Source organism: Tenrec ecaudatus, chromosome 6 (genome assembly GCF_050624435.1).
Source record: "Tenrec ecaudatus isolate mTenEca1 chromosome 6, mTenEca1.hap1, whole genome shotgun sequence".
Lineage (NCBI taxonomy): Eukaryota > Metazoa > Chordata > Mammalia > Afrosoricida > Tenrecidae > Tenrec > Tenrec ecaudatus.
Window position 1 is genome coordinate 133,126,394 of NC_134535.1, and position 13,329 is coordinate 133,139,722.

A 13,329-nucleotide genomic window follows, 5' to 3' on the forward strand; every position below is an offset into this window, starting at 1 on the left:
AAGGCTCTGTGTCCACATTAAAAAAAAAACAGCTGACGTGAATAGAGCAGAGAGAGTAATTTGACCGGAAGACCATTGCATTTATTTGGCTTTGGGCTTGTGGCACATGTATATTACCTTTCATATCTGATGTGCTTGTATTACTCCTGGGGGCTCATGGGAAATGAAATCAGAATGTGCTTTACTAGTAAATACTCCTTTTCTGTGCATAGTCTTCAGTTAGTAAAGGCTCTTACAGTCAACTATTAATCCTCATTAAGGTTATTTTCTTTAAAATAGTAAAATTAGAATAGTTGTGTTTACAACATTGGCTCAGGTAAAAAAAAAGCTATTTGGGGCCATTTTTATTTTCTACTCGATAGTTTCATATCTCTTGTTTTTTCTCCAGTAAATGGATTATTTTCTATCAGAAAATATCCTTCTAACCAAGGAGCAATTTTATTAAGAGTAGGTGGTTACTAAAATAAGATTCATTTCGCATGGCTTTTCTTTTTCCATTCTGAATTTCATTCTCTGAGAAACAAGCCGTTCTTAACGAAATGTGTTGAGTTTAGACACTTTAGTTAGTATTCTATAAGACTTAACCACATAAGTTCAACTGTCCTTGTGGGGTTTTTTTCTACCAGCCATATTAGGGGAGCAACAGTTTATCTTACTCCCGTAAAATTAAGGTTGTTAATATGTATTAGCTTCCACATTCTGGCCTATCCTCCACGTGGTTTTTGTCAAGTTATTCTTCCTATACTGTCTGATTTCACCAAAATTATAAATAAGAGAACAATACTACCTTTGTACCTTTTGAAAATAAATCATTAAAGTTAATATACTCATGTTAGTGTATAAATGTTATATATATAATATGACATTTTCTTCTCGATGATAAATTCTCCTTTTTAGATACTTCGAAGGGGCCTTTAAAAAGCCCATGGAAAACTAGAATGAAAAGATGATGAATTTTTTATGCATGCAGAGATCAGTTTGAAGGGTATGCTTTCCAAGTAGGAAGGATTAGTAGTATGATAATCTGTTAGGTTCAGAGCCATAGGTATGGGAAAAGGAAGTTTGATTCAGGACAATTTATTGCATATTGCCAATAATAATAAAAAGTTAATGATAGCATTAACATCATAAAATTTCACTTTGATTTGTTTGAAAAATAAAGATTTCAACTTACATATCTTATTCACCAGGCATTATTCCTGTGGCTCAGTCTTCAATGCCACATGGTTTATTTAAAATTGAGAGCCAAAAATTGTTACCTGGTCTATCACATTATGCTTGAGGAACTTGACATGTTACTCCAGAGCTTAGCTTGTACCCAACTGAAAACAGTTTGGAATTCAGTCAAGATGTGTCAACGTGGAATACATTTACTATTTTGTTTATGCTGCGTTCCTTAAACACAGAGTAGCACTCAAACCCCATCACCCTTGTGCTTTATGTTCAACAAAGATGGTGGTGACACTCCATCGCATTAGATCAAGTAATGTACCTTTCTTTCCTCTTCTCTCTGCCTGCCACTAGGCACTTGAGTCAGACTAATGGCCCGCAGAAACGCAACACCCTTATTGAGAGAGCGCATTTCTCATTCCATCTTTGTCAGTCTTTGAGCGTCCCACAAGGGAACAGATGACAGCAATCAACAGGAAACTCTGCATAGTGAGACCATCTTGAACTCCTTCACCTTTAAGCTCATTTCACCACTTAACATTTTTTTTTCAAGTGGTTCGTGGATATATTTAGACTGTCATTATCCCCTTGGTGTCGACTGGAGCCTCGTGTTGTAAGCCATCTGCCATTTCTTAGAATTACGTGAGTGTGGAGACAGTGGAAAGTGATACTGAAGTGAATGAGAATCTCCTCTTTACCCGTCCCGGCAGCAAAGACCAGTTAAACCCATCTTCATTTCCATGAGATAAACTGCTGTGCCTCTTCCATTTGTTAGTATTGCTTGCTCCGAGTTCAGGATCCGTAACCACCCAGAGTAAAAGCCTGGGCCTGGGAGAAGACTCCAAAGATCGCCTTCCAGCATGTGGCTAAACTAAAACTCTTCCACATGAGTGCCATTGGAGCCTAATTATCTTAACGAAAGACAGGCACCAGGTTAAACTGGGATAGTGCATTCTAGTGCATTGTCAGGTTCAGCATTTCCTCAGGTCAAAAGCTCAGGCCACTTAGCCGGTTCCTGTAAATCAAGTCTCATCTTGCAGATGGCCTGCATAAAAGATGAGCTCCTGCAGAATACATCTTGTACTATGAGCCGAATTGTTCACCAGCTTCATTCTGAGTTTGCCCTCCTAAATCCCCCCCTGCCCCTTTTTTGTAACCCTCTGGCCATGAACCATAAAGCAGTTAGCTAAACCACAAGAAATATATAAAGTTTAAATTACTGTTTCAAAGTGTGTCGCTCACTGCCAAAGAAAGCCACAACGGGAAACTTACTTGATTGATGAGATTAAAAACAATTTTCAATGTTCTGAATGCCCCTGGGACAGATGGCTGTGTTTCTGAATCCTGTTTATTGAAATTTACAATCTGTTACACACTTTATACATGAAAATGTTTTCCATTTTAGCATTACTGCTTTGCCTCGAAGCTACAGAATCCTTATCAAAGGCATGCGCTAAATGGATGGAAATGTGTAGGTGACAGGATGGATGCCTTGTACTGAAGCTAAAAGTCGCAGGCCTGGTTGACATGGTATCGTGCACTGCATCTGTCTGTAGGGACGCTGCATGGAGATGGCACGAGAGCAGCATGACAGAGACATCCGGAGTCAGAAAGACCTGACTGGAATTCCTGGCTGCACCGTTTGTCCCAAGTGTGAACTCGGGCAGGCGCTGTAAACTCGCTGCAGCCTCACTTCATCACCCTTAAATGGAAGTAATAGTAGTAGAGACTTCAAAGACTTCTGCAAGGATGAGATGAGCCTTTGCATTTGCTTCCTTTTTCAGGCAAGAAGCCCTTCTCGCTGCCATCAGTGAAAAGGACGCCAACATCGCGCTTCTGGAGCTCTCCTCCTCCAAGAAAAAGACCCAAGACGAAGTGGCCGCGCTCAAGCGGGAGAAGGACCGTCTGGTGCAGCAGCTCAAGCAGCAGGTAGGACTGAGCGCTGCCGAGGGTCCCATGGAGGCGGTGCCGGGCGACTGCCGGTCACACCGTTCTCTTTTCACTTGATTTCTCTGCCAGCTTGAATGCGCAGTCTTGAGGCGCTGTGGTCTTAGGTCTCGTATTAGATCTCTAATGACGATACCCAGTTCATTTTCAGTGGCAGTCATGTGTCTGCTCTGTCCAGGAAGCAGAGCTAGCTGGGTGAGAGGGCTCCTTGGAAGTTGTCCCAAGACTTGAGACTCGAGTTTGCTTTAACTTTGTTCAGTGGCTGGAGGACAGGAATGACATCCAGCCCACCTGAAATGAAAAAGCCTTATCCTGCTTAGATCCAATTAGATATCCCGTTACAGCAGGCTTAAAATTGTTTTCACAAAAGCTCTGAAGGAAAAGGCAGAGTTTTGCCTTTCTCGCTCCCAATGTAAACTTTGCCTAAATTTAACGCTTCACGTGTGTACAAGGCTTTTAATCTGAGGAACAAAAGCTAAACATGTCTCCTTAGATAAGGAGAATGCTGGATCATTCCATACTAAGCCCGCTTCTTTGTCACGCATCACAGCCAACCCCTGCACTGTTCGCAGTGTCCTCTGCCCTGTCCTCCAGTGTCTTCTCCCACGTTCACAGTCACATTTCCTGTGCTTTGGGCTCACTGAAATTGCTTTACTGCCTAAAATCGTGAAGTTGGAAAGGAGCTTCTTGGGTGCAGGCATGTCTTCTTTTCTGCTCTGGGAGACCAGGGACCAGTTTGATAGTGTTCTTGGGAAATATTTAACGTTCAAATGAACAGGAATCTGTATTTATACCATAAAGATATTCTCTCTGTAAAACAATACTAAAACTGCTTAGAAATAGGCTTTATTTAAGTGGCTGACTTTGCAGATAAAATGACAAAAAGATATTCCTTTTCTTCAGATGGCCTCCCAAAATTAACTCCCTGCTCACTTACAAGTTAGAGAAAAATGATCCCAGGTCCTAAACTACTTTATGGAGCCCTGGTGGTGTAGTGGGTATTTTAGGTAGCTAGAAACAGGGACCCGGGGTGCCCCTTTCCATGCCTGGAGTCCCTCCCCCCTCCCTTACAAGAGGTTGGAAGAGAACCAGGTGAAGCTCAGCCAGCCGTAAAGGCTAAGGGGCATGCGCCAATTCAAGCCCAAGCCAGGTGGGCAGTACACCTGGGTGGGCCGAAACTAGGCCAGGTGAGCTTGATTCAGCCAGTGGGATCAACCAATACCTTCCACCATGTCTCCCAGCCGAAGGCCCCAAGTACAGGGACCTCACGACCACCTTCCTCTAGTCTGTGCCTCAGGTCAGTCTGGCCTCCATGTGTGAATGTGGTACGGGTGTGCAGTCCCACGAGGCTGCCCATGTGCAGTGACTGAAACCTGAAACTTCCCTTCCTTTACAAAAACTCACTTGGATCGCAAACCAGGCTTCGGCTTGAATTCCTTTTCATGCGAAGCCAAGAACCCAGGTATTTCCCACCTGAAAAAACCTAACACGTACAAATTAGGCTGCTAATCGCAAGGTCAGCAGTTCAAAACTACCAGCCACTCCTTGGAAGAAAGATGAGACTTTCTACTCCCTTAAAGAGTTACAGTCTTACAAATCCCTGCCCGATAAGGTCCCTGAGGGTTGGAATCGACTTGGTCATAGTGAAGCTACCTTATCGAGGACATTGGTTTAATTTTGGGCTGCTTAAGTAAAACCAGGGGTCCCGGGGTTACACTCTCAGTAGAGGCAATCTAGGCAATCTTGTGGGCATTCTACCCGCTCAGTCAGGTTGCTGCGAGTGGAAACCAGCTTTACACACAACAGCTATAGTATGTGAAAAGGCGTGGGGTGGGGGGGATATTCCTTATTAGTAAAGACATATGTCTGCTGGTTGAGAATCAGATTTGGCTTCTTAGAGAAAACAATCGGAAACAAGGGGCTGTTGTTGAGGACGGAACTCACCAGCTTGTGAGTCTATATTGTCGACAGTGTTAGTTCTCTTAAGTCGGGAGGCCTGAATGCTGTTAGAGGTGCACGGTGGGAGCAGTCTGTGGTCTTTCCTTCTGGGGGCACCAAGCAGAATAGACTGTCTAGCAGCCCAGAGTACTGCATCTCAGCCACAGTGATTTTGATTCCTCGAGCCTCTAATTTATATCTTTTCAGTTATAAGGAAATTAATGTATGCACTTACAACTTTAGAAAGCAGCAACTAAAAAATTCAGACGCTTAAAATTAAAACAACAACAACGAAATCCACAGCCTCTTTGCATCTGGGAGCACTGGCAGCATAGTGGGGTGGCTGCTGAACACAAGGTCAGCAGCTCACAACCACTAGCTCCTCTCCTCTGCAGAGGTGTCCTGCTTCCGTAAAGACTTAGACCAGAGGTTCTCAACCTTCCTAATGCCGCGACCCTTTCATACAGTTCCTCATGCTGTGGTGACCCCCACTGAGGTAGTGAGTTTATTGGGCCACCCTGGCCGATGAACACATGTGGGGTTAATTGAAGGGCGGAGGGCTAAATGGCTCAGTGAGCCTCGCCTTTCATGTTCTCGGTCTCTTGCTCTGTGATGGCCGGACCAAGGTGCAGCTGCCTTAGCCAGTTCCCTCCTTTAACTGGCTGGGCTTACTTCCTACAAGACATCCCCAAGGAGAAGCCACATGGAGCTACCCTGATGCATCCCTGGGTGCTGGAGCAGCCGTGTGGAGACCCCTGCCAGTACTGAGATACTTACACATTCACTGACTCAGCTTTCCTCCTGCAGTCGGCATCATTGCGTGTGTTTTGTGAGATGGAGGAGGACTTTGTGGATTGGTGTTGGACAAATGGGCTAGTTGGTTAATGTTGGATTTGTGGGCTTGGGCAGCACTGGGTTGGGATGTTTTCTTGATGCGCACTTACCCTTTATATAAAACTCTCTCATACATGATTTTCTGTGGATTTGTTTCTCTGAAGTACCTAGACTAACACATCCCCCAACCACAAAATTATTTTCGTTGCTACTTCATCACTGTCATTTTGCTACTGTTATGAATCCGGCGACCCTTGTGAAAGGGTCGTTCGACCCCCAGGTTGAGAACCACTGACTTAGAGCATCAGACACCCACCGGGGCAGTGCTGCTCTGTCCGAGAGTCACCGAGAGTCAGAGTGGGCTTGGAGGCAGTGAGCCGGAGTTTCTACATCTCGCTGTGTGCCTGAGTAATCTGTGGCGCTGCATGCGGATAGAGAGGGCCCATGTGATTCCTCGGCAGCCCTTCCTTCCTAGCGGGGCTTTTCTTTCTCCTTCCCGTGCCCGCTCCCGACACCTCTGGGCTGCTGCGAGCAAGAAGGAATGGGTCGTGCCAGAGACACGCTGGATCTGTGATTTCTCTAAGCATGTGTATTAAAGTCCAGACAAGGGAGCAGCCTCTGGGAAAGAAGATCTGGCATCACTGTTGTTTTCATCCAGGGCCGCAGTCCTTGAATTGCTGGAATGTGTCTCAATCTCAAGGCCATTTCCTAAAGAAGCAGTCAGCAAGGACCAGGTTTTCCCATCAGTGGAGCTGCCACTGTCTCGTAGGCTATTGTCATTCATGTGCGGTGCCCATTGTCAGGAAGGAGTGGAGCAATAGGGATTAACGGATGTGGAGGACACCCTCTAATAGCAGCAGTCCCAGTGTGATACCCCACAGCACCCCACCCCCACCCCAGGGTAGGTTTTCTCTGTACCTCACTCGTGGCAGAGCAGCGTTGGAGGGAGTGCACCTGAGGAAGAGGCAAGAGCCAGTTCAAAAAACAAAAACTTGCCTAACCAAGTCCAGATGTGCATTGGCGGGTGCCAGCCAGCGTGTTCAGCCTTGAAGTCACGAAGAAGCCCCTGCTGTGCTTACCGAGCTGCCACACTGGACTCCGTGTAAACGCAGCTTGAACCCTGCAGCGCATTAATGCATCTGCTTGGCCAACACGGGCAGCTGTCACAAGATGGCCTTTCTCTCCGCCGTGTGTTCTTCTCTCCACCTAGAGAGTTTTACAGCCGCCGTATTGTCCCTGCCTTTAGGGCGAGGCCTGGCTCTGCCAAAACTGCGTGCTCTGCTGTTCCGGTGTGTCATGACAGTCCAGACGTTTACTCTTGTTTTGAAAAAGCAGCCCGTACAGCGTCAGAGTAAAGGCTACAAACTTCAAGTGATTTTGTCTGAATCTAGACAGGCTGGTTTGAAAGGAACAATTTTGTAATCCCCTGCATCAGGATTCACGGTCTGTCTTAACTAGTCTTTCATTCCAGTGCTTTCTAGACATGAGGGATATCAAAACCCAGCACTTGCCATAAAAGAAACTTCACAAGTCAAATGCTGGACGTGTCAGTTCTGAGCACTTGGCCCACTCCGAGTACAGAAGATTGTCACTGGCCTTCCTGCCTTCGTGCTGACAGCCTCGGCAGGTCATCCAAGCGTGCACTGACTTATTTGCCCATTCATTTCGGATTCATTGAGTTTCTCCTTCTTGCCAGATAGTGTATTAATGAAAAGCAAATGTTCTTCCTAGTGGCAGCCTGGTAGAGAGCTCATTGTACTTAGGTTGGAACTCTATCTATTCCCTTTAACTGGTTGGACAGATTGCTTTTTGGTGATTCACGTTCCTTGGCTATAAAATTAGGATAACGTTACTACCTACGTCACAGATTTCTTGAAATTAAGAAAAACATCAAACACCAAGTGCGTAGGTGTCCACTTCCATCCTGCGTCCAGATGCTCTCTCTGCAGCATTTCTAGGTGCTTTGTCACACAGAGAAGTTAGACTCCCTTTCTATTATGCAGGAGAACAGAGCAGAAAAATCTATCATCACTTTGTCAGACAGTCTCAGATTGCTCGATGGGTCCCCTTTTAAGAGCTGTGAACTAATTTTAGTTGATCCATCTTTCCCGAGCACATGGTCAGATCCCGGTAGCTGAGCTAACTGGATAGGCCTGAAGAATCCTAAAGAGTGTGTTGTTTCCTGGGGGAAGGGATGCTCAGATGACGACTTTTCCCCAGCTACAAAAATGAGTTAGCCTTGATCCTATTCCCATCAGGGAACTTCAGAGACCAGGTGGATAGTTATCTGCAAAGAGACGCAAGCCCTCCTTGAGAAGAGTAAGCAGTTAAGTGCAGACCTGGGTAATGTGTTAAGGTGCCCAGGGGTGTAAACTGCAGACGGGTGTCTGTCCTGCAGGAATACTGATTGTCCAGCAGATGCTAGGCTCAAGATGCCTGCATCTGCCTGGCGTGCCTGTCCTTTGGTGCTCCTTATAGTCCATCTGTTCAGCCAGCCTCTCTCCAGTTGTCCTGACCCGCAGGCTGATGCCACCACACTCTTCAGTCAAACATCTTTGTATACTTGGTTTTTTATTGTGGTAAGATGTATTTTGCCTGTTTTAACTTTTATAAAACCACTTGGTTCTTAATGGAAAGACATTGCTTCACTATTGCCCCTGAGTACTTCCGGTAGATGCTGTTTGGTTGGTTTGTTTTTTTAAGTGAAATGTATTTTGAATAACTGTTTAATTAGGGCTTCCCACTCTATACGTGACAGTCTTTAGTCGCTGTGAGCAGCTTCATGTGATACCTTGCTTCATCAGGACTGGAAACAACCCTGCCCTGGGCCTAGGAAACTAGACTCTTCCTGCAGCCTGGCAGTAGCACATGCACACCTCGCTGTACAACCCACGTGGTATCCACGCTTTCACATTTTTCTTCAGACCTGTTAAAAAGCAGTGACCCCAGTAAGAGTATGCTGTGCCCTGTGCACACATCCTGCTCTGAGATACTGGCTACGTAGCCCTGTGACACAGACACTGGCCTTTGCTGCCTTCATTTTGGATGATTTCACTCTCTTGTTAGTGAAGAGCTGTGTTTACAGATTAGTTCCTTTCTCGTTTTGAATTCTGGTCCTCTTTCTCACCTGCCAAAGGGCTGGCCATTGGCAGACCTTTCAACATAAACGTGTATCTGTCTTTTTCTCCTCATAGTAATGAGAGCTACTCTCCAGTACACCAGCAAGGTGTAGTAACTGTGAAGTGTTCTGGTTGAAAAGACACTCTTATCAGAACCCCTGTAGGCCTTGGAAATTTTCAAATAAACTGTCCCCTGGACAAAATATTTTAGTGTTTATTCATGGTCCAAAGGATATATTTTTGAAACATCAGTGAATTCCATGTGTTCACTCCCAAGGGTTAGAACAACACCAGCAGCAAAATATTGTCATTTGTTCCCATGTGGGCGCCCTTTTTTTTTTTTAACCAGTGTCTGCATTTTTTATATTAATTCTTCCCCGGTTCAGCTCAAATCATTTTGCTTTTGAATTGTGATATCTTTTACCTATTTTGTTTGACTAAAGAATATACATCTGTCGTTTGGTGTCTCCAAAAGGCAGTTTGTATCTACGAAGTGCTAGAGAAGACCTGATGCAGCGTCATTCTGAAGACGATAAGTATGAGATGGAGACATCGCCCAAAAAAGCTCAGCCTGGCTTATTTAAATTCTTAGCTCCGGATTCTGCCCTACTCGTTGGAGCATCATTTAGGGACCACAAAGTTAGAGCAGAAAATTTTATTGGATTGGTCCCTACCAAATAGTGTGAAGATGCTCTTAACAATCTACTGACTGAACCTAATTTCATAAACCTTGCCATGTTGGGCTTATTATTTTGTTTTATGGATTTTTAAAAATTGCTATATGAAAAGTCCTAAGTTGTGAAGAAAATACATACACACACACATATATATAGGTAGGCTTCTACTCATTTAAATCGATTCCTTATCAGTGAAACCCTGGATGGATGTTTGCTGCCAGTAAGAAACGTGGGGATTGGCCTTGAAAGCCGCATCCATAATGTAGAATCTTGAGTTGTGTTCATTCTGTATTGTAATACTGAGCCAGAGAAAGACATTTTCCAGTTCATTAGCCGCTTCCTACAGCAATCCTTCCTTCTTGTTCCCTCTCTTACTTTCTGAATCAACAGAGGGCTGACCAATTCTTCTAAGGAGGGTAGAGTGACAACCCTTAAACTTAAGGCACACTGGGACAGAGTGTGCCTTGCTGACTGTTGTATTAGGATACCTGGAATTTAAAAAGATATCCTGAAGTAAATTGCATAGTTAGGATATTCTAGCCCATGATTCCCAGCAGGGTATTCATATTTATGGCAAATAACAGTCTCATAGGGAAGGTGACCACACACACAAATATTATTTCTAGTCAAGTATTTACTATTTAAGAACTCTGTTGTGTGATGTTTGAGTCTTATTTTTCACTGTTGATGTGTTATGATACATGCTGTCATTGTCAGTGGCCGTGAAGCACCGCCCCCACCAGGAGGGCTGTGACCTGCAGGGTTTCCACTGGCTGATCGTCACAAGACGAGCACCAGGCCTTTCTTTGTAGTTTGGTTTAGTTTGGCTCTTCGGAAACCTAGGTAGCCTGATGCAAGCCTTCCTGATGGATGAGTTTGTAGGTAGCCGTGCTCGAGATGTGTTGGGCAAGATTCCAGCCCAGGTCTCTGGCATGGACAATAGACCCACCAGTGTCCCCATATGTGCAGAACCAAACCAAGCCTGCATTCATCAATCTAAACTCCTAACAGCCCTGCAGGACTGAGTAGACCTGTCCCAGGTGCAGACGGGCCCCATCTTCCTCCCACAGAATGACTAGTGGGTTCAAATTGCTGGTGTTTTGGTTAGCAGCTGAGTACTTAACCACTTACTGTTTCACTAAAATCCCAAACTAAACTCACTTCTATTCAAGTTATATGCTGACTCATGGTGACCTTATAGGACAGAGTAGAACTGCCCACTTGGGGTTCTAAGACTGTAAACCTTTACAGCAGTGTTTCTCAATGCCGCAACCTTTTAAAACAGTTCTTCGTGTTCTGGTGACCCGTATGTGGGCGTATCTGCATGTGGGCGGACCCGCCTGGAAACGATAGAGTGATACCTCAGTTCCTAAGACCATTGGAAATATAGTCTTAAGCGAACCCTGTAAAAGGGTCGTTCAACCCCCTAAGGGGTCACGACCCACAGATTGAGAACCGCTGCTTTACAGGACCAGAAAGCTTAATCTTTTTTCTTGCAGACAGCTAGAGGGTTGAATATTAGTAGCCACCGTATAAACTATTCCACCATGGCTCCTATTTTGCCAGCAGGACTCCTAATAATATGTGTGAGGTATCTCCAGTGGGTAATGCCTCAGTTCTTGGCTTTGCACAAGAAAGAATTCACGTTGAAAACTGTTTTGCGATCCAAGTGAGTTTTTATGAAGGACAGGAGAAGCTTCAGGTTTGACAGTGTCAAAAGAATACATGCCATTTAGGAGCGGGTGCAGGAACAAGGGCGCAGGAGGGGGTTAAAAAGAGGCCGGCCTTTCCGCCATTGCTGCTGGGGTATTTCAGACTTCTGGCTGGGGAGGCATGGTTGAAGGTATTGGTTGATCCCATTGGCTGAATTAAGCCTACCTGAGTGTGGTCATGAGGGCCGCCCAGGTGTGCCACCTGGCTTGGAGCCTGCATTGGACATGCCCAGTTTGGAGCTCTTTATGGGTGTCTAATGGTGCCCAATTCCTCCCCAACCTCCTCTGTGTGGGGGCCTTCACGGCCATAGGAGGGGCAACGCCCTGTCCCTGTCCTGGCTACCTACCATATGCATGTGGGAAGTACTTGTGTTTAGTATTAATAGATTTGATTCTGTAGGTAAATGTCCGTAAACACATACAAGTAGGAGGGGGTGGGGTTGAATTAAAAAAAAAAACAAGCACTGAGCTATGCTGTCTTTGCGGTGACCATGTTAGTGTCTCTCGGTGCATTTAACTCTGTAAGCATGAAGCATGCCATTGAAATCTGATTTTGGCCAATGTGTCCTGACCCATCGCTTCACCGAATGGCACAGGGTAAATCAAGGTTGATGCCTACTGCGGAATGTATTTCTAAAAAAGGATGGGGGCCTGAGGAGCCAACCCCAATCTCAACTATGTGGACACCTGCCCCTCCCCCAGAAGAATTTATTTCAGCGGACAGCACTGAATCTGCAGCTCCGGGAAAGGGACATGCAAATGAAGGGGGAGGAAGAGAGAATGGAGCACATCCTGGACCACCAAGCCTTGAGGACGATAGTCCTGCTCAGAGCAGCCACTGCACGGAGAGGACCATATGGCCGGCCCCTCTATAAGACAGGACATCCCTCACTGACCCATAGCCCTACAGGGGACAACACTGGAGACACCGTGTGGGAATTGTGCCCAATCTGATCCCACAACACCAAGGCAAAACACTAAGGGGGTGCAATAGAACAGCAAGGGGAACAAAGCAACAAAGTTCCCAGGGATTACCAAAAATAGACTTTGGGGCCAGGGATTGGCGCCCCTTCAGACTGGACCGGAAAACACTCCTAAAGGCCAATAAGCAGTCCTTGAACTAACTTAACTACAAGCTTTTCTTTCTTGTTTTTTTTTTTATTCTGTTGCTTGGTTTTGCTCTCGTTTTTGTGCGTGTTATCTCCGCAGGTCTGTCTAAATAAGATAGGCTGGATGAACAATCTAGAGGAGAGAACCACGGGACTGACACTTCCGGGGGGGATGTGGGAGATGGGAAAGTGGGGGGAAAGGAAGTGGTGTTAGCAAACCCAGGGACAAGGGAACAAGTGATCCAAATCGGTGGTGAGGAGGGTGTAGGAGGCCTGGTAGGGTGTGACCAAGGGTAATGTAACCGTAATGTAACCAAGAGGAATTACTGAAACCAAAATGAAGGCTGAACATGATAGTGGGACAAGAGGAAAGGAAAAGGAAATAGAGGAAAGGGCGAGGAGACAAAGGGCATTCATAGAGGTCTAAATAAAGGCATGTGCATATGTAAATATATTTATATATGAGGATGGGGAGATAGATCTATGTGCATATATGTATGGGTTTAGTATTAGGATAGCAGAAGGATATTGGGCCTCCACTGAAGTACTCCCTCAATGCAGGAATACTTTGTTCTATTAAACTGGCATTTCATGATACTCACCTTCCCGACACAATCGCTGAAGACAGAGTGGGTACATAAGCATCTGGGGTCTTAAAGGCTTGAAGGTACACAAGCGACCATCTAGCTGAGAAGCAACAAAGCCCACATGGAAGAAGCACACCAGCCTGCGTGATCATGAGGTGCTAAAGGGATGTTATCAGGCAGCAAATAACAAAAAATCATATAACTGTGTGCTCACCTCCCTGATACAATCACTGAAG

General features: G+C 45.4%; 1 protein-coding gene across 8 annotated transcripts in view; it reads left to right on the forward strand.

Annotated features, from left to right (window-relative positions):
- The window catches only part of ERC1 (ELKS/RAB6-interacting/CAST family member 1), a 479,183-nt gene that overhangs the window by 352,745 nt on the left and 113,109 nt on the right, over positions 1 to 13,329 (forward strand). For all 8 annotated transcript variants that reach the window (XM_075552242.1, XM_075552248.1, XM_075552244.1 and 5 more), the window contains one exon: positions 2,955 to 3,099. In XM_075552242.1, the coding sequence (XP_075408357.1) occupies positions 2,955 to 3,099 (145 nt within the window). The remainder of the gene's footprint in view (positions 1 to 2,954; positions 3,100 to 13,329) is intronic.